At 44.7% G+C, this 19,377-nt stretch overlaps 1 protein-coding gene across 1 annotated transcript in view; it reads left to right on the top strand.

Annotated features, from left to right (window-relative positions):
* Positions 1-19,377, top strand: part of LOC124271531 — a 97,161-nt gene that overhangs the window by 24,348 nt on the left and 53,436 nt on the right. The window contains 13 exon segments of the mRNA XM_046706673.1: positions 142-396; positions 706-903; positions 2,030-2,152; positions 2,597-2,700; positions 5,378-5,493; positions 5,972-6,126; positions 6,284-6,470; positions 12,294-12,438; positions 16,797-16,875; positions 17,328-17,590; positions 18,202-18,340; positions 18,599-18,736; positions 19,116-19,257. Of these exon segments, the coding sequence (XP_046562629.1) occupies positions 142-396; positions 706-903; positions 2,030-2,152; positions 2,597-2,700; positions 5,378-5,493; positions 5,972-6,126; positions 6,284-6,470; positions 12,294-12,438; positions 16,797-16,875; positions 17,328-17,590; positions 18,202-18,340; positions 18,599-18,736; positions 19,116-19,257 (2,044 nt within the window).

The raw sequence follows: 19,377 nt of genomic DNA, 5'->3' as shown, positions 1-19,377 counted from the left end.
AACTCATTGTTCACACAAACATTAATGACTACCATCTAAACACTATTCAGACCCGTAATGACAATTGTGATATAAATCTTTATATTGCTCTCTATGATAATACTAACATTAGCAATGAAAATACTCACTCATTTCTTTCAGAGTAAGACCACCCGAGATACATCATCTATCAGTGACTCATTCTACAAGTCTGTGACCTCCATGATCGTGCAATTTCCATGGATCTTCAACAAATATTCAAAGGGAGCATTGGATGCGCTGACGGAAATACGTCCTCGAACCTACTGGAATCTGGAGAAGGTGTTCTACAATGTTGCCGAAGACACAAAGCGATCACTTAATCCTCGCAACAGTTTCCAGCACATTGGGAAGCTGTTGCAGTTGCAGAATACCATGGTGAGACATTACAGTAAACAACTGCCCGATAGTCCTTCTGGCATGGTGGCATGTGGTCCAGTTTACAGGTCACACATAGGATGAAGTTAACAAATATTGGTTGCTTGACTCTGGAGTATGTCAGCATTAGTCCTACCCCATACTGTGGTGTCACCTTAGGCAAGTGACTTTGCTCAAAATATCCTGTTGTTCACCCAGCAGTCCAAAAAATAACATAATAAAGTAGACCAACTTAAATGACTTTTGATAAAAATAATACCAAGTACACCATAAACCCACGCCATTGACACTTGTGTTTGGATACTGCAGGGATTTGCGCTGTACTTCCCCCATGTGAAGGACAGCCCCTGTGTTACAGACCTACCTCAATTTGGGGAAATCCTGCAGAAGTTCCTGATGAGCAAGCCACCACAGAAGACCAGCATTAAATGTTTGGGTTCAGATATTCCAGCCTGGGGACCGAGTCAGCTCAATACATTTCTGGAGTCCTTTGTCCATCCTATTCAGGTGAGTCTCTGATATCTGGAGTCCTATGTCCATGCTACTCAGGTGAGTCTCTGATACCTGAAGTCCTATGTCCATCCTACTCAGGTAAGTCTCTGATACTTGAAGTCTTTTGTCCATCCTACTAAGGTAAGTCTCTGATACCAAGAGACTTTTGTCCATCCAACTCAGGTAAGTCTCTGATACCTGAAGTCCTATGTCCATCCTACTCAGGTAAGTCTCTGATACTTGAAGTCTTTTGTCCATCCTACTAAGGTAAGTCTCTGATACCAAGAGACTTTTGTCCATCCAACTCAGGTAAGTCTCTGATATCTGAAGTCCTATGTCCATCCTACTCAGGTAAGTCTCTGATACCTGAAGTCCTATGTCCATCCTACTCAGGTAAGTCTCTGATACTTGAAGTCTTTTGTCCATCCTACTAAGGTAAGTCTCTGATACCAAGAGACTTTTGTCCATCCAACTCAGGTAAGTCTCTGATATCTGAAGTCCTATGTCCATCCTACTCAGGTAAGTCTCTGATACTTGAAGTCTTTTGTCCATCCTACTAAGGTGAGTCTCTGATACCAAGAGACTTTTGTCCATCCAACTCAGGTAAGTCTCTGATATCTGAAGTCCTATGTCCATCCTACTCAGGTAAGTCTCTGATACTTGAAGTCTTTTGTCCATCCTACTAAGGTGAGTCTCTGATACCAAGAGACTTTTGTCCATCCAACTCAGGTAAGTCTCTGATATCTGAAGTCCTATGTCCATCCTACTCAGGTAAGTCTCCAATACCTGAAGTCTTTTGTCCATCCTACTAAGGTGAGTCTCTGATACCTGAAGTCCTATGTCCATCCTACTCAGGTAAGTCTCTGATACCTGAAGTCCTATGTCCATCCTACTAAGGTGAGTCTCTGATACTTGAAGTCTTTTGTCCATCCTACTAAGGTAAGTCTCTGATACCAAGAGACTTTTGTCCATCCAACTCAGGTAAGTCTCTGATACCTGAAGTCCTGTGTCCATCCTACTAAGGTGAGTTTCCAATACCTGAAGTCCTTGGTCAGTCCAAGTCAGGTGAGTCTCTGATACTGGGAGTTTTCAATCTGACCACATTACTTTATGACAGTGTGAACCCAGTGTTTGTGTTCAGGCAGAAGGCTTGCATCACCTCCTGATTGAGCTGGGCCTCCTGCTGCCTTTCCGTACCACCGACAACTCTACACAGTGCTACGTCCTGACAGCTCATCTACCCTCACTCCCTGCTGTGGAGCTGGTGAGTGGACACATTTTGTTTAGGATCATCATATGTATTTGTCAACAATTATCAGTTCTCCATGGAAGGTCTGTTCACAACAAATATTGCCAGTGTAAATATATAATGGACAAAGTCGAGTTCCATGAGAGTAAATCCTGAAGAGAAATATAGTACAAAGGAACAGTTTCACTACTGGAGCAGATACTCAGTTATATATTGTGGATGCAGTATTCATATGTCTATTTGGGGAATATTTGTCTATAACAGGGACCATGCATTATTCATGTGTATATATTGAACATGCATTATTGAAGTTACTAAATGTGACAGAAAGCAAGATATTTCTTCAGCCAGGACTACATGTGATTGTCTTCTTCCGCTATTGACTGACAAAGGTTTTTATTGGTTTCTAACACTTACACAAATGATTGTAAGAGATTGGCTGTCATGATGTTATTACAGTCGCACCTCTGGGAGGACGTCTGCCCGTACAGTACACTTCAGGGCCAGAAGTTCTACACATTCCTGCCTGGCATTCCGCAATCCTTCTTCCCAGTCTTGATGAGGTGAATAATAAGCAATATGTCAAGTGATGTCATCCCATTTGCATTTAAGGATTTTATATCGTTAGAAAACCTATAGAGAACTATATCATCTTGAACTATATATGACACTTGGTGGTGTCTTACCATGAACTATATGCTATTGACACCTGATGGTGTCTTACCCTAAACTATATACTAGTGACACCTGGTGATGTCTTACTCCAAACTATATACTAGCGACACCTGGTATTGTCTTACACTGAACTATATACTAGTGACACCTGGTGATGTCTTACTCCAAACTATATACTAGTGACACCTGGTGGTGTCTTACACTGAACTATACTAGTGACACCTGTGGTGTTTTACCAGAACTATATACTAGTGACACCTGGTGGTCTCATCCTGAACTATATACTAGTGACACCTGGTGGTGTCTTATCCTGAACTATATACTAGTGACACCTGGTGGTCTCATCCTGAACTATATACTAGTGACACCTGGTGGTGTTTTACCCTGAACTATATATGAGTGACACCTGTTGGTGTCTTACCCTGAACTATATATTAGTGACACCCAGTGGTGTCTTGCCCTGAACTATATACAAGTGACACCCAGTGGTGTCTTACCCGGAACTATATTTTAGTGACACCTGATGGTGTTTTACCATATGTATATACTAGTGACACCTGGTGGTGTCTTACCCTGAACTATATATTAGTGACACCTGGTGGTGTCTTGCCCTGAACTATATACAAGTGACACCTGGTGGTGTCTTACCCGGAACTATATTTTAGTGACACCTGATGGTGTTTTACCATATGTATATACTAGTGACACCTGGTGGTGTCTTACCATTAACTATATACTTGTGACACCTGATGGTGTTTTACCATATGTATATACTAGTGACACCAGGTGGTGTCTTACCATGAACTATATACTTGTGACACCTGATGGTGTTTTACCATATGTATATACTAGTGACACCTAGTGGTGTCTTACCCAGAACTATATATACTAGTGACACTTGATGGTGTTTTATCCAGAACTATATATACTAGTGACACCTGATGGTGTCTTACCCAGAACTATATATACTAGTGACACCTAGTGGTGTCTTACCCAGCACTTTATATACTAGTGACACCTGATGGTGTCTTACCCCGAACTATATATACTAGATACACCTGGTGGTGTCTTACCCAGAACTATATATGCTAGTGACACCTGATGGTGTCTTACCCCGAACTATATATACTAGATACACCTGGTGGTGTCTTACCCAGAACTATATATACTAGTGACACCTAGTGGTGTCTTACCCAGAACTATATATACTAGATACACCTGATGGTGTCTTACCCGGAACTATGTATACTAGATACACCTGATGGTGTCTTACCCAGAACTATATATGCTAGTGACACCTAGTGGTGTCTTACCCAGAACTATATATACTAGATACACCTGATGGTGTCTTACCCCGAACTATATATACTAGATACACCTGGTGGTGTCTTACCCAGAACTATATATACTAGATACACCTGATGGTGTCTTACCCAGAACTATATATACTAGATACACCTGATGGTGTCTTACCAAGAACTATATATGCTAGTGACACCTAGTGGTGTCTTACCCAGAACTATATATACTGGATACACCTGGTGGTGTCTTACCCCGAACTATATATACTGTAAACGTAGTATATTTCGCGCAGGTTTTATTTTTGCGCGATTTTCGCTCAAAACATTTTAGCGCGAAAATTTATACACCGCGAATAAACCATAACACATCAAGTTTGAAGACAGAAATCTACGGGAATCTTAAAATGACGACTGATAGTAGCATAAACAATCATACTTAACTGTCACTGTAATGGATTTCCCAAAACATAATTAAATAATGAGCCAAATCCCATCACTGAATTAGTGAAAACAGCAATGTGTGTTGTGGCCGCCATGGAAATTGGTCACATGACAGATGGTTTGATACAAAACAGATTACCATGAAACGACTCGGAAAGAAATAATACAGCAGTATTTTATTTATTCATTTAGATACAAACGTATCATCATGAAGCGAATAGTCACTAACACTCAATCATCTCATTCACAACAACCCGGCTTGTTTGAAATCACAAAAAGCTTCATATACAGTATAAATTAATTCGTCAGATCGTCAGAATTCGGAACATAAGACTGATGTGTTTTTCATCTCTTCCGGGAGTAAACGGGTTACTGTGTACTAGTATATCGCACAGATAGGGATTTCCTGTGAGTAAGCAATAAACGCCGCCTGACAGGTTAAGCCACTCTGTTTGTTTTCACTGCTATTAGTGGCGGCAAAAGAGACAGCTGGCAGTTCCGGCAATTACTGATTGCGCGAATAATTGACCGCGCAATGTAGTCTAAACTGTCAATTCCGCGAAAATTGCACCACGCGAAAATAAGTACGTTTACAGTACTAGATACACCTGGTGGTGTCTTACCCAGAACTATATATGCTAGTGACACCTTATGGTGTCTTACCCAGAACTATATATACTAGTGACACCTAGTGGTGTCTTACCCCGAACTATATATACTAGATACACCTGATGGTGTCTTACCCAGAACTATATATACTAGTGACACCTGGTGGTGTTTATCCGTGTTGTATACACAAACTGTGTCGACTGGTATGTTTCAGACAATGTATGAAGGTGTTTCCCCCGACTCTGCTGTGGAGGACCGGTGCCCTCTTCCAGCAAGGACCAGTGTTGGTGCTTCTGGAGTTACAGACCAATGACGGCACTGATCTAGATGGTAGGCTCTCTCAGGGACTCATTAGAATCTTTCAGAAACATCCTGGTTAATCACCATAAACTGTTTAAATCTATTTTTATTAAAACCAGCAAAGCAGACACAAAATCAGATTGACAATATTTGAGTTCAAGTTGATATTTGAAAAACAATCCAACCCAATAACCCCTTTACTGGAATATCAGAGAACACACACACCAGAAATTAGTGTTGTATCTTGAAAAAGATAATTATCATGTTTCAAAGGCAGAAATAGTGTTTAAAAATGATGATATGCTTTGTGTTGATCTCATTTTCTGTCACAATAATATTCCTGTAATCTAACATCAAATGTGAATGCCGAAAAACTTTGGAGGCGTTTTCATTAAATTATGCATGTTATCTTTCACAAAAAGACTGTTTGTATACAAGAGTATTTGTGTTAAACCGAACGATATCCGAAAGAAAGACTGTCTCACTTTATCATCCTTTATGTCTCCAGGGTCGCCCGTGATAGCCGTCAGTGCCCGTCTGCCATGCTTATCCACAGCTGACCACACGAGTACAGAGTTCTCAAGATCTTGTGTCTTCGCAACTCTCAACATTGTCTGTCACTGTGTGGATTATCTCATCAGAAAGTTCAACGTCTATGCCTATGTAAGTCTTCATGCTGTAGTGATAACATACAATGTACCCAGAATGTAATGGGCTGATGATATGTATAAACAGGATCTACTTTTCAACAGAGGATTGTTACAAAGTTCTACATGGTGAAACATTTACTCCACTACAAACAGTTCTGATTCATTCCCAGGTGACGACGCCATGTCAGAGCTGTTTTGCTGGGATGAGTCATGAGATGGCGCTACAGAGAACGGTCGTGTACCATTTCAGTGCTGCCGTTGTCCTGGCCGGGCATGACCGTGGTCTCCACTGTAAATATGAGCGAGAGAAAAGTAATGCCAAGAAACGAGCTGACAAACTGCAGCTGCTTGGAGAAGGTGGGATATTGTGTTAGTGGAAGGTGGGATACAGTGTTTGTGGATTTGGGATATGGCGTTGGGGGAAGGTGGGATACAGTGTGGGGAAAGGCGGGATACAGTGACAGGAAAGGTGGGATATGGTGTTGGATAAGAAGGGATATGGTGTTGGGGGAAGGTGGGCTACAGTGTTTGGAGAAGGTGGGATACAGTGACGGGAAAGGTTGGATATGGTGTTGGAGGAAGGTGGGATACAGTGACGGGAAAGGTTGGATATGGTGTTGGGGGAAGGTGGGATACAGTGACGGGAAAGGTTGGATATGGTGTTGGAGAAGGTGGGATACAGTGAAGGGAAAGGTTGGATATGGTGTTGGGGAAAGGTGGGATACAGTGACGGGAAAGGTTGGATATGATGTTGGAGGAAGGTAGTATATAGTGTTGGGGAAAGGAGGGATTTGGTCTTTGGAGAAGGTGGGATACAGTGATTGAAGGAGGTCGGATATGGTGTTGGATGAGAAGGGATATGGTGTTGGGGGAACGTGGGATACAGTGTTTGGAGAAGGTGGGATGCAGTGCCGAGAAAGGTTGAATATGGTGTTTGATAAGTTAAGGATCAAAACCGACTCCAAGGTTTTGTTTGAAAAACTAAAAGGCAGAGGGAAATTGGGGAGTGCTGACAAAACGGAGGAGGAGGTTTGGATCCAACTTATGAACCGACCTAAGATATACTTTAGATATAATTTTAATATTTGGTATTTACTGTTAAAATCAACTGGGATGCAACTGGCAGCCAACATGACACCTTACCTTGCACACTCAATGCACATGCTCTGCACGCGCTACCCGTGTCATGCAAGTGCGCTGCCCGCACTACCCATCTTGTGAGGAACACATGGTTCATACTGAAAAACAATCTCTTTCTTCACAGCGATCCTTCATAGCCTAGTGGATAAGATTGCCAAGCTAGTAAGTGAAGGGTTGAAGGTTCGAAGCCAGGCATCAGCACAATATATTGGCAGTTTTCAATAATGTCATACTTTACGATGGTCTTCAGTAATAGCCAGACAAAGTTATGTCAATCTTCAAAACAAGTAAAATAAGTCTATGTCAAGGGCTATTCCTCAGAAAATCCCTGGGATGCAGGCAATTTGGTAGAAAATCTCTGGGATTTCTTGGAGAATGCCCGCGATACTGCCTGTAGAGGTTTACTCGGTAACAGGAGAACCTAACGAGACAACAGAGTGACATCACTTGAGGTTTTTATATGAAGGGATATGGTGTTGGGGGAAGGTGGGATACAGTGTTTGGAGAAGGTGGGATATGCTGTTAGGGAAGATGAATAGAATGAAAAGTGTTGGAAAAGGTGTGTAGTTATGTTTTGCAAAAAAACTCCAATATCATAATTATTATAATTAGATTCATTTTCAGAAGTTCTCCTTGGGGTAAATATAAGCATTAAAATGTCCATTTCAAAAATACCTACAACAGTTGTAACAATATTTCAATAAAATATTTTACCAAACAAAAACTCGTTTTGTTTAGTGAGACCACCCCTACATGGCCCCCCACAGGGCCCTCTACAGCTTTGCTGTACCCTTGGGGTAAATATAAGCATTAAAATGTAGGGCGTGCGACTCTATTAGGTCGTTGGCTTGCCAAATGATGTCAGCGGTTATGGGCCTCTGTCGCCTTTGGCTCTCTGTTGCGTGGTACTCTCCGGCACTACAGGCACTACTGGCGTTGCCAGTCAGCCCCGGCTTCCCAGCAATAATTCCTCCGGCGCTCGGTACCAGATCAAGCAGTCGGAGTACTGCCGACTTCTGGTATCCATTGCCTCATGCCAAATATCACTGTGGGTGGTCGACTCTCTCTCTCCCTGTCGGAATGGGAAAAGGTCACCTCCAATCCCTGGGTCCTGTCCACACTCAGGGAAGGCCACATGCCACAGGGAAGTGAGACCCACCTCCCTTCTCCGGGATCGGTTGCACTCCAGTGCCGCCTGCCCCGGAAAAGGTCGAGGCGCTCCGTGCCGAGGTCCAGTCATTCCTTGACAAGGCAGCCATCGAGGTGGTTCCAGTGGGACATCAAGAGGTGGGTTATTACTTGACCTATTTCCTTGTCACCAAAAAGGACCTATTTTAAATCTCAAAGGTCTGAACAACATGATACAGGTACCGTCCTTCAAGATAGAGACACTGTGTTTAGTGATCTCATCTGTGGAGAAGGGAGATTGGCTCACGTCTATCGACCTGAAGGACGCGTACCTCCATGTCCCAATGCACCCCGAGTTCAGGAAGTACTTAAGGTTTTCCTTCGACAGGAGGTGCTATCAGTTTCGTGTGCTCCCCTTCGGCATCTCCACGGTGCCAAGGGTGTTCACCAAACTCATGCTAATTCCAGCGCAGGTAGCCAGGTCACAGGGCAGGTGCCGTCACCCGTACCTAGACGATTGGCTCCTTCGTGCACTTGCTGCTCACTTGAGTCGAGTTGCTACACTTTCCGTGATGAGTATACTCACCAAGTTGGGCTGGATTATCAATCTCAAGAAGTCAGAACTGGTTCCCACTCAGGATCTGGTTTTCTTGGGAAGCGAGATTCGAGACAGCGCGAGGTGTAATCTCCGGACTGCGTCACCTAAGTCCAGAGAGTTGTGTTGCAATATCTCGAGTCCCCCATGGCCTCAGCTCGGACTTGGCTCCAGTTGCTAGGCAACATGGCAGCAACGGTGGACTTTGTTTGGCGAGTGCGGTTGAGGATGCGACCCATTCAGCAAGCTTTGGCTTGAATGTGGGTTCACTCCCAGCTATGAATTGATTCTCCACACTCCGGGGTGGTTAATTCCTCATTTGCGGTGGTGGACAATGGCAGGGAATTTATCCAGGGGGATCCCTTCGGACATCCCTTCGCCAGATCTCTCGATTCAGATGGACGCCTCCCTCACAGGGTGGGGGGGGGCGTGCTGGGCGACCTGTCAGTGTCAGGCCTGTGGTCACAGAGCGAGGCACAACTGCACATCAATGTGCTAGAATTGAGAGCAGTCAGGTTAGTGTTCGAATGACTTCGAGAGCGGGTTTGAGGCCGTGTGGTTCGTCTTGAGATGCCTGTTTATCTCCCCGGGGTGGACAACATTCGAGCAAATGCGTTCTCTCGTTTTATCCTGGCCCCGCACGAGTGGATGCTCAGTTGGGAGATATTCGGGATTATCTCCCAGTTGTTCGGGTCGTTCCAGGTGGATCTGTTTGCTTCTGGAGGGACGAACCAGATTCCGGATACCGGATCCGAGAGCTATCGCCTCGGACTATTTCCGGCTCAATTGGACAGGCAGGGTTCTGTGGGCGTTCCCGCCATTACCCCTGATTCCCAAGGTCCTTTCGCAGCTTGCCACCCAACCTGCTCGACTGCTTGTGCTCCTTGCACCTCTTTGGTCAGCTGGTTTCCGGTACTACTCAGGTTTCTGGCTCAGCCTCCTGTACTATTACCCTTCAAAGTTCAATATGAGGATAGGTGGGCCTGTTATACGCGCTGGTGTGTCAGCAGAGAGATTCTCAATCCCTTTTCTTCAACTGCAGTTGAAGTGCTGGAGTTTTTACAGTCTCGGTTAGAGGCCGGCTTAGCCGCGTCTACTATCCGGGGCTACTCCACGACAATCTCTTCCTTCCATGTACCTGCCGACGGTGCTCTCTTGGGGCAGCACCCTCTTGTGCAGCGCTTTTTAGCTGGCGTGGACAGAATCCGTACAACTGTCCGGTGGATTAGTCCCATAATAATAATAATAATACATGGATATTTCTTATGCGCCATAGTCCATCCAGAGCATGCTCAAAGTGCTACATATAAAAAGAGTCACTGGAGTTCAAGAGGAAGATATGACAGTTCGTCAAGATGACCATGAGAATATTTCGCAGTTATAGGTTGTAGGATTTTTTTAAGTGGAAGATTTTGAGTCCCGATTTGAATACTTCTAAGGATGAAGCATTTTTTATGGGAGTAGGAAGACTGTTCCACAGGGTTGGTGCTGCAAATCTGAATGACCTATGGCCAAAGTGTTTGAGATGAACTTGGGGAACTGAGAGAAGATCTTGATTCTGGGAGCGGAGAGAATGGGCAGGCATATATGTTGACATCTCAGAGAGGTATGGAGGAGCTAGGCCGTGTCTGCAGCGGAAAACAAGAGTGAGGATCTGGCGGCAGCATTCTGAAGTTTATTCCCCGTGGGACTTGTCAATCATTCTTGATTGGATGTCCGGTCCTCTCTTTTACGATCTGTCTTCTCTTTCACTCCAGCTGTTAAGTTGGAAGGCTGCCTTTCTTGCGGCGGTAACGTCTGGCCAGCGGGTAGGCGATATCCACGCGATGTGAGCGGATCCTGCTCTGACTGTCTTTCATAAAGACAGAGTTAGTATTCGGTTGCCAGACTCTTACCGTCCAAAGATCACAGGCGCCTTTCACATAACGGCACCTATTGAACTGCCAGCTTTCACTCAGCCTCCATCATCCGGTACCTCTCTTCACAGTGCTCAGGTCTTAGATGTCCGTAAGACTCTCAAGGCTTATATCAAACGAACGGCTGCTATCAGGAAAGATAAACAGCTGTTCTGCTGTTATGGCGGTGGTAAGGCTGGTCTTCCGGCGAACAACAGACCATATCTAGGTGGCTTGTCTCTGCCATTTGTATGAGTTACACTCACAAAGGGTTAACTATTCCTGATGGGTTAAAGGCTCATTCGGTTAGGGCAGTGGCTACATTAAAGGCATATGCCGCGGCACTGCCCATTGAGGAGATCTGCTCAGCGGCTATTTGGAGCCGACAGAGTACGTTCATCCGCCATTACCAGCTGGACAAACACTCACGGGAACGTGCTCAGACAGTTCTCACCAGTGGGCAGTGTTGTGGCTCTCCGGTCGAATGAGCTTTCGAAGTCATGATTGTTTTTTGCTTCCTGGTGTCGGTTATAAAAATTCCACAATTTTTATCGGTGGTGGTATCATATTGGTGGTGTTTTTTACCGATTTTATTGGCTCTAGCATTGTACTGCAATATCCACTGTATTTTTCCCCTGCACCGCGCTTTGCTGGTTTGGGATTATGAGTGAAATATTTAGGACTTGACCATACATTCCTTCCCATTTTGATGGTTGGGGGGTGGGACTTATGTCCGTCATTATAATTTTGCCAGTAGCATATAAGCTAGGCTCCTTATACCCCGCCTTGCCACACCCCCGCCTGATTGACATCAGCGGTCAGGTGACTCGGTAAGTGTGTTTTTTCTCTCTCTCTCGGCTTCGGCTGTGCCTTCGATTGAACTAGAGGGTATGTTAGCCAGACAGAATACCGCTCCTGACTCGCCACCTTTGGGAGTCTGTCTTATGCTTATATGTACCCCAAGGAGGACTTCTTCTGAAAAAGAATTTTACAAACCTGTAGAGGTTATGAATTCTTTGAAGAAAGTCCTCCTTGGGGTACGACCGCCCACCTCTCCTCATTCTGTCTGATACGTTCATCATGAAAAGTGAGGTACGAGATAAGCAGCCAGAATTACCTGCTCTTGGCTGTAAGGGGCCCTGTGGGGGGTGGTCTCACTAAACAAAACGAGTTTTTGTTTGGTAAAATATTATATTGAAATATTGTTACAACTGTTGTAGATATTTTAAAATGGACATTTTAATGCTTATATGTACCCCAAGGAGGACTTTCTTCAAAGAATTCATAACCTCTACAGGTTTGTTAAAGTTTTGATATAATATTTTATGTTGGTATGGTTCTAAACAGTCTCCAGAATTGCCAAAAGAAGTCCCAGGTGTGAACTCTGATCAACGCGTGTCTGTGTCTTGTGTGTCATGACAGATATCCCCAGCATTGTCCCCTACCATAACTACAGCTACCTAGCGGCCAGCAACCCCGTGGTGGAAGCAGGGGACCCAGGAGAGGATTTCCTGGAGGAGGGCTCCACTCTCCGGAAGAGGGTCACCGTCAGTCCTCGGATAGACAGGTACCTCTCGTCTTCTGTTTCACATCAGTCAAATCAGCAAAATACTGTGGAATTATTACACCTTTTGACCTTTTAGACTTGTAGAAACATATTGTTTTGTAGAGACATGGATTTTTAACCATTGTAAGTTTCATCTTGACGTTTATTATTGTTAGTTGTGAATTATGAGAGTTTTGATATTGTTTTAAAGACAAGATGTCTTTTTCATGATGTGTCAGTAATCATTAGTCCAACACAGGTATTAGAAAATAACCTGTGTCAGACGGGTAGCACCTGTACATAAGGATCTGTTTGTCTCCAGGTGCCACATGTGTGATGTCGGCCAGGTGCTACTGTGTTAGAGGAGTAGATGTTGTAGCACCTGTACGTAGATGTGTGTTTGTCTCCAGGTGCCACATGTGTGATGTCGGCCAGGTGCTACTGTGTTAGAGGAGTAGATGTTGTAGCACCTGTACGTAGATGTGTGTTTGTCTCCAGGTGCTGCATGTGTGATGTCGGCCAGGTGCTACTGTGTTAGAGGGGTAGATGTTGTAGCACCTGTACGTAGATGTGTGTTTGTCTCCAGGTGCTGCATGTGTGATGTCGGCCAGGTGCTACTGTGTTAGAGGGGTAGATGTTGTAGCACCTGTACGTAGATGTGTGTTTGTCTCCAGGTGCCACATGTGTGATGTCGGATGCGTGCTGCTACTGTGTTAGATGTTGTAGCACCTGTAGTAGATGTTGTGCACCTGTACATAGATGTGTTTTTGTCTGCAGGTGCTGCATGTGTGATGTCGGACAGGTGCTACTGTGTTAAAGGGGTAGATGTTGTAGCACCTGTACGTAGATGTGTGTTTGTCTCCAGGTGCTGCATGTGTGGTCTCCAGGTGCTGCATGTGTGATGTTGGCCAGGTGTTACTGTGTAAGAGGGGTAGATGTTGTAGCACCTGTATGTAGATGTGTGTTTGTCTCCAGGTGCCACATGTGTGATGTCGGCCAGGTGCTACTGTGTTAGAGGAGTAGATGTTGTAGCACCTGTATGTAGATGTGTGTTTGTCTCCAGGTGCCACATGTGTGATGTCGGCCAGGTGCTACTGTGTTAGAGGGGTAGATGTTGTAGCACCTGTATGTAGATGTGTGTTTGTCTCCAGGTGCTGCATGTGTGATGTTGGTCAGGTGCTACTGTGTTACAAGAGTAGATGTTGTAGCACCTGTATGTAGATGTGTGTTTGTCTCCAGGTGCTGCATGTGTGATGTCGGCCAGGTGCTACTGTGTTAGAGGGTGTAGATGTTGTAGCACCTGTATGTAGATGTGTGTTTGTCTCAGGTGTGTGTTTGTTAGAGGGTAGATGTCTCCAGGTGCCACATGTGTGATGTCTCAGGCCAGGTGCTACTGTGTTAGAGGGTAGATGTTGTAGCACCTGTATGTAGATGTGTGTTGTCTCCAGGTGCTGCATGTGTGATGTCGGCCAGGTGCTACTGTGTGGGTGAGCACCTGTCGGTGCCACATGTGTGATGTCAGGTGCTACTGTGTTAGAGGGGTAGATGTTGTAGCACCTGTATGTAGATGTGTGTTTGTCTCCAGGTGCCACATGTGTGATGTCGGCCAGGTGCTACTGTGTTAGAGGAGTAGATGTTGTAGCACCTGTATGTAGATGTGTGTTTGTCTCCAGGTGCTGCATGTGTGATGTCGGCCAGGTGCTACTGTGTTAGAGGGGTAGATGTTGTAGCACCTGTATGTAGATGTGTGTTTGTCTCCAGGTGCCACATGTGTGATGTCGGCCAGGTGCTACTGTGTTAGAGGAGTAGATGTTGTAGCACCTGTATGTAGATGTGTGTTTGTCTACAGGTGCTGCATGTGTGATGTCGGCCAGGTGCTACTGTGTTAGAGGTGCTGCATGTGTAGATGTTGTTAGAGGAGTAGATGTTGTAGCACCTGTATGTAGATGTGTGTTTGTCTCCAGGTGCTGCATGTGTGATGTCGGCCAGGTGCTACTGTGTTAGAGGGGTAGATGTTGTAGCACCTGTACATAGATGTGTGTTTGTCTCCAGGTGCCACATGTGTGATGTCGGCCAGGTGCTACTGTGTTAGAGGAGTAGATGTTGTAGCACCTGTATGTAGATGTGTGTTTGTCTCCAGGTGCCGCATGTGTGATGTCGGCCAGGTGCTACTGTGTTAGAGGAGTAGATGTTGTAGCACCTGTATGTAGATGTGTGTTTGTCTCAGGTGCTGCATGTGTGTGATGCTACTGTGTTAGAGGAGTAGATGTTGTAGCACCTGCTACTGTTTGTTCCAGGTGCTGCATGTGATGTTGTAGGTGCTACACCTGTATGTAGATGTGTTTGTGTGTGTGATGTCGGCCAGGTGCTACTGTGTTAGAGGAGTGATGTTGTAGCACCTGTGCTACTGTGTTTGTGTGCCACATGTGAGTCGGCCAGGTGCTACTGTGTTAGAGGGGTAGATGTTGTAGACCTGATGATGTGTGTTTGTCTCCAGGTGCCACATGTGTGATGTCGGCCAGGTGCTACTGTGTTAGAGGACTGTAGATGTTGTAGCACCTGTATGTAGATGTGTGTTTGTCTCCAGGTGCTGCATGTGTGATGTCGGCCAGGTGCTACTGTGTTAGAGGAGTAGATGTTGTAGCACCTGTAACGTGTGCACCTCCAGGTGCCACATGTGTGATGTCGACCAGGTGCTACTGTGTTAGAGGAGTAGATGTTGTAGCACCTGTACATAGATGTGTTTGTCTCCAGTGTGCCACATGTGTGATGTCGTTAGGTGCTACTGTGTTAGAGGTAGTAGATGTTGTAGCACCTGTCGGCCAGGTGCTACTGTGTTAGAGATGTGTGTGTTTGTCTCCAGGTGCTGCATGTGTGATGTGTTTGTCTCCAGGCCAGGTGCTACCAGTGTTAGAGGAGTAGATGTTGTAGCACCTGTATGTAGATAGCACCAGGTGCTGCCACAAGAGAAGTGATGTGCATGTAGATGTGTAGCACCTGTTAGATGTCTCCAGGTGCCACATGTGTGATGTCGGCCAGGTGCTACTGTGTTAGAGGAGTAGATGTTGTAGCACCTGTATGTAGATGTGTGTTTGTCTCCAGGTGCTGCATGTGTGATGTCGGCCAGGTGCTACTGTGTTAGAGGGTAGATGTTGTAGCACCTGTTGTAGCTCCACCTGCATGTGTGATGTGTGTTTGAGTGCCACAGGTGCCACATGTGTGATGCCAGGTGCTACTGTGTTAGAGAGGTAGATGTTGTAGCACCTGCATGTAGATGTGTGTTTGTCTCCAGGTGCTGCATGTGTGATGTCGGCCAGGTGCTACTGTGTTAGAGGGGTAGATGTTGTAGCACCTGTACGTAGATGTGTGTTTGTCTCCAGGTGCTGCATGCCGTGTGATGTCGGCCAGGTGCTACTGTGTTAGAGGTGTAGATGTTGCAGCACCTGTATGTAGATGTGTGTTTGTCTCCAGGTGCTGCATGTGTGATGTCGGCCAGGTGCTACTGTGTTAGAGGGAGTAGATGTTGTAGCACCTGTATGTAGATGTGTGTTTGTCTCCAGGTGCTCCAGCATGTGTGATGTCGGCCAGGTGCTACTGTGTTAGAGGAGTAGATGTAGATGTTGTAGCACCTGTGTGATGTCGGCCAGGTGCTACTGTGTTAGAGGGTAGATGTTGTAGCACCTGTATGTAGATGTGTGTTTGTCTCCAGGTGCCACATGTGTTTGTCTCCAGGTGCTGCATGTGTGATGTCGGCCAGGTGCTACTGTGTTAGAGGGTAGATGTTGTAGCACCTGTATGTAGATGTGTGTTTGTCTCCAGGTGCTGCATGTGTGATGTCGGCCAGGTGCTACTGTGTTAGAGGAGTAGATGTTGTAGCACCTGTATGTAGATGTGTGTTTGTCTCCAGGTGCTGCATGTGTGATGTCGGCCAGGTGCTACTGTGTTAGAGGGGTAGATGTTGTAGCACCTGTGCGTAGATGTTGTAGCACCTGTGTGATGTTGGCCAGGTGCTACTGTGTTAGAGGAGTAGATGTGTAGGATGTGTGTTTGTCTCCAGGTGCTGCATGTGTGATGTCGGCCAGGTGCTACTGTGTTATGAGGAGCTAGATGTTGTAGCACCTGTTGTAGCACCTGTACGTAGATGTGTGTTTGTCTCCAGGTGCTGCATGTGTTAGAGGTAGTGATGTCGGCCAGGTGCTACTGTGTTAGAGGAGTAGATGTTGTGTCGACCAGCACCTGTTAGAGAGAGTAGATGTTGTAGCACCTGTACGTAGATGTGTTTTGTCTCCAGGTGCTGCATGTGTGATGTCGGCCAGGTGCTACTGTGTTAGAGGAGTAGATGTTGTAGCACCTGTACGTAGATGTGTGTTTGTCTCCAGGTGCTGCATGTGTGATGTCGGCCAGGTGCTACTGTGTCATCACTGCGGTATTTGTCGCACCTGTATCGGACATCTTGCAGTAAGTAAATTTCAGAATCCTATAAAAGATAAGGTCATGAAACTGATATTCAGCAATGTGAATGTTATCTATGTATGGAACGGGGTCGAAACCAAAAATACTCAATGCCTTCAGCAAGTTTGAAAAGTCCATGTTTCATTTCTGTATTCAAACTTCTGCTGTTCAACTTTGCATATAATATACATTATTGTGTTTGTCCAATTTGAAAAACTTCTTCTTCTTCAAACTAGCACCGTTTCCAGTGTACCATTTAGTTTTGCTAACTTGACAGAAATATTATGAAAGGTGCAACCTTCAACATTATAGCATTCAAGGTTCAGCAACCCTTCATTTGCCATGAAGTCATGTCACATTCCAAAGGTGGACCAGCACCTGATACAGCCAACCAGTTAACACTCTGTCCAAAGAAAAGCCAAGCCAAATATCAGGTGTAAATTATTTTCTCATTGCAGGAAATTGAGAATTTTGTCAAACCAAGCTTCCTGGGACCACACCACATTGTAATGCGAGATTTGTCACAAGTGAAGGAGGAGAAAATCCGCAAAGATGGACACTTCATTTTTCAAAATCACATGAAAACAGGAATCAGTGGATGTATGCTGTGGCCGAACAAAGGGATTGATTATCACATACTTCAACCCCTAACGCCACAATACTTCAATAAACTTACATTTATGCCAGTCATGGCAAAAGATCTGAGCCTGAAGCTGATTATGTGAGTAGTCTGTTGAGAAGAAGAATCCCTTTGTCTTGTTTGTTCCCAGATTAGAACAGATGTATTCTCCTCAACATTATATAGATCATGGAAGATGATGGTTTCTGTGATGTAAATTGCATGTAAAGTTATTAATAATCTAAAGCTATATTGTGCATCACTTCTAGTCAGGGTTATATCCATGTACTGCTTTTACCAAATATGGCATGTGACCTCAAGACTGGACATTAAATAAAATATTGCATGTGACCTCAAGACTGGGCTTTAAATCAAATATTACATGTGGCCTCCTCAAGTCTGGGCTTTAAATCAAATATTGCATGTGGCTTCCTCAAGACTGGGCTTTAAATCAAACATTGCATGTGGCCTCCTCAAGACTGGGCTTTAAATCAAATATTGCATGTGGCCTCCTCAAGTCTGGGCTTTAAATGAAATATTGCATGTGACCTCCTCAAGACTGGGCTTTAAATCAAACATTGCATGTGGCCTCCTCAAGTCTGGGCTTTAAATCATATAGTGCATGTGACCTCCAGGCTGGGCTATAAATTTGATGTTGCTATGACCACCCCCATATAGGTTATAAATGAAATATGGCACGTGGTTTCCTCCAGGAAAGGCTATGATCATCCTGTGGTGTACAACTGTTCGTTGGGCACCATCACTCACAGAGGTGAGAAGAAGTTTGAAGAAGACGAAAGCTGGAAGTGTAGAGGAGGCTACCAGGTACAGCTGGAGATGATGGATTCCAAGGTGAGAACTATTCTATGGGGCTGTACAATTCTATCATTACAGCAGTAGTAATGAGTTTAAGATTATTAGGATTAGATGTGGAGGATGGAAGCAAGCACCTGCTGAGTATTCACCAGATAATCACCTCAGAAGGCTTCATTACATGAGAAATTAAGATCAGATTGCATTTTCTTATTTTCTGTAAAGGAAAAACTCTTAGTCAGTGTAAATGTTGTGGTTCAAGTGGAAACAGATTGTCTTGATGGTATGATGTTATAGGAGGCAGGCATGGAAGATGTTGTCATCAGCTTGTGCGGGCAAGAGATCTGGCGGAGAAGGTACAGATGTTCAGAAGCCTTCATCATACTGAGTTCCAATGACTCTGGAAGTGTCATCATGCATACACCTAACATAAAGGTTTGTATCTGTATATATAGACCTTATGTAAAGGTTTGTATCTGTATATATAGACCTTATGTAAAGGTTTGTACCTGTATATATAGACCTTATGTAAAGGTTTGTACTTGCTCATAGATCCTAGCATAAAGGTTTGTACCTGTATATATAGACCTTATGTAAAGGTTTGTATCTTATAGACCTTATGTAAAGGTTTGTATCTGTATATATAGACCTTATGTAAAGGTTTGTACCTGCTCATAGATCCTAGCATAAAGGTTTGTAACTGCCTATTTGGACCTATCATAAAGGTTTGTACCTATTAACTGTTACTACTTACGCTATGATCTGTTTAATATGTACAATCCTAGCTGATAATAACATGTGTTTCTGGTGACAGTGGCGCCAAGGACCTCGGTTTGAGACTGGTATGCAGGTCGCCATCACAACCCTGGACACACACGGGATTGAGGGGGTCAGGGTCGCTCAAGTTGGAGTTCCAGATGCAAACTCGTCTGTTGGTTTTCTCCGACTGACACCTGGTGAGTCAACTTTCTTAAGATCTTCTCGGACTTATTGCTGGTGAGTCAACTCTCTTAAGGTCTTCTTGGGCTTATTGCTGGTGAGTCAACTCTCCTTTGGTCTTCCCATGCTTATTGCTG

This window comes from Haliotis rubra, unplaced genomic scaffold, assembly GCF_003918875.1.
Source record: "Haliotis rubra isolate DU_JTF1 unplaced genomic scaffold, ASM391887v1 Scf161, whole genome shotgun sequence".
Lineage (NCBI taxonomy): Eukaryota > Metazoa > Mollusca > Gastropoda > Lepetellida > Haliotidae > Haliotis > Haliotis rubra.
Note: the sequence above shows the minus strand (reverse complement) of the source record. Positions and strands in the feature narration are given on the sequence as shown.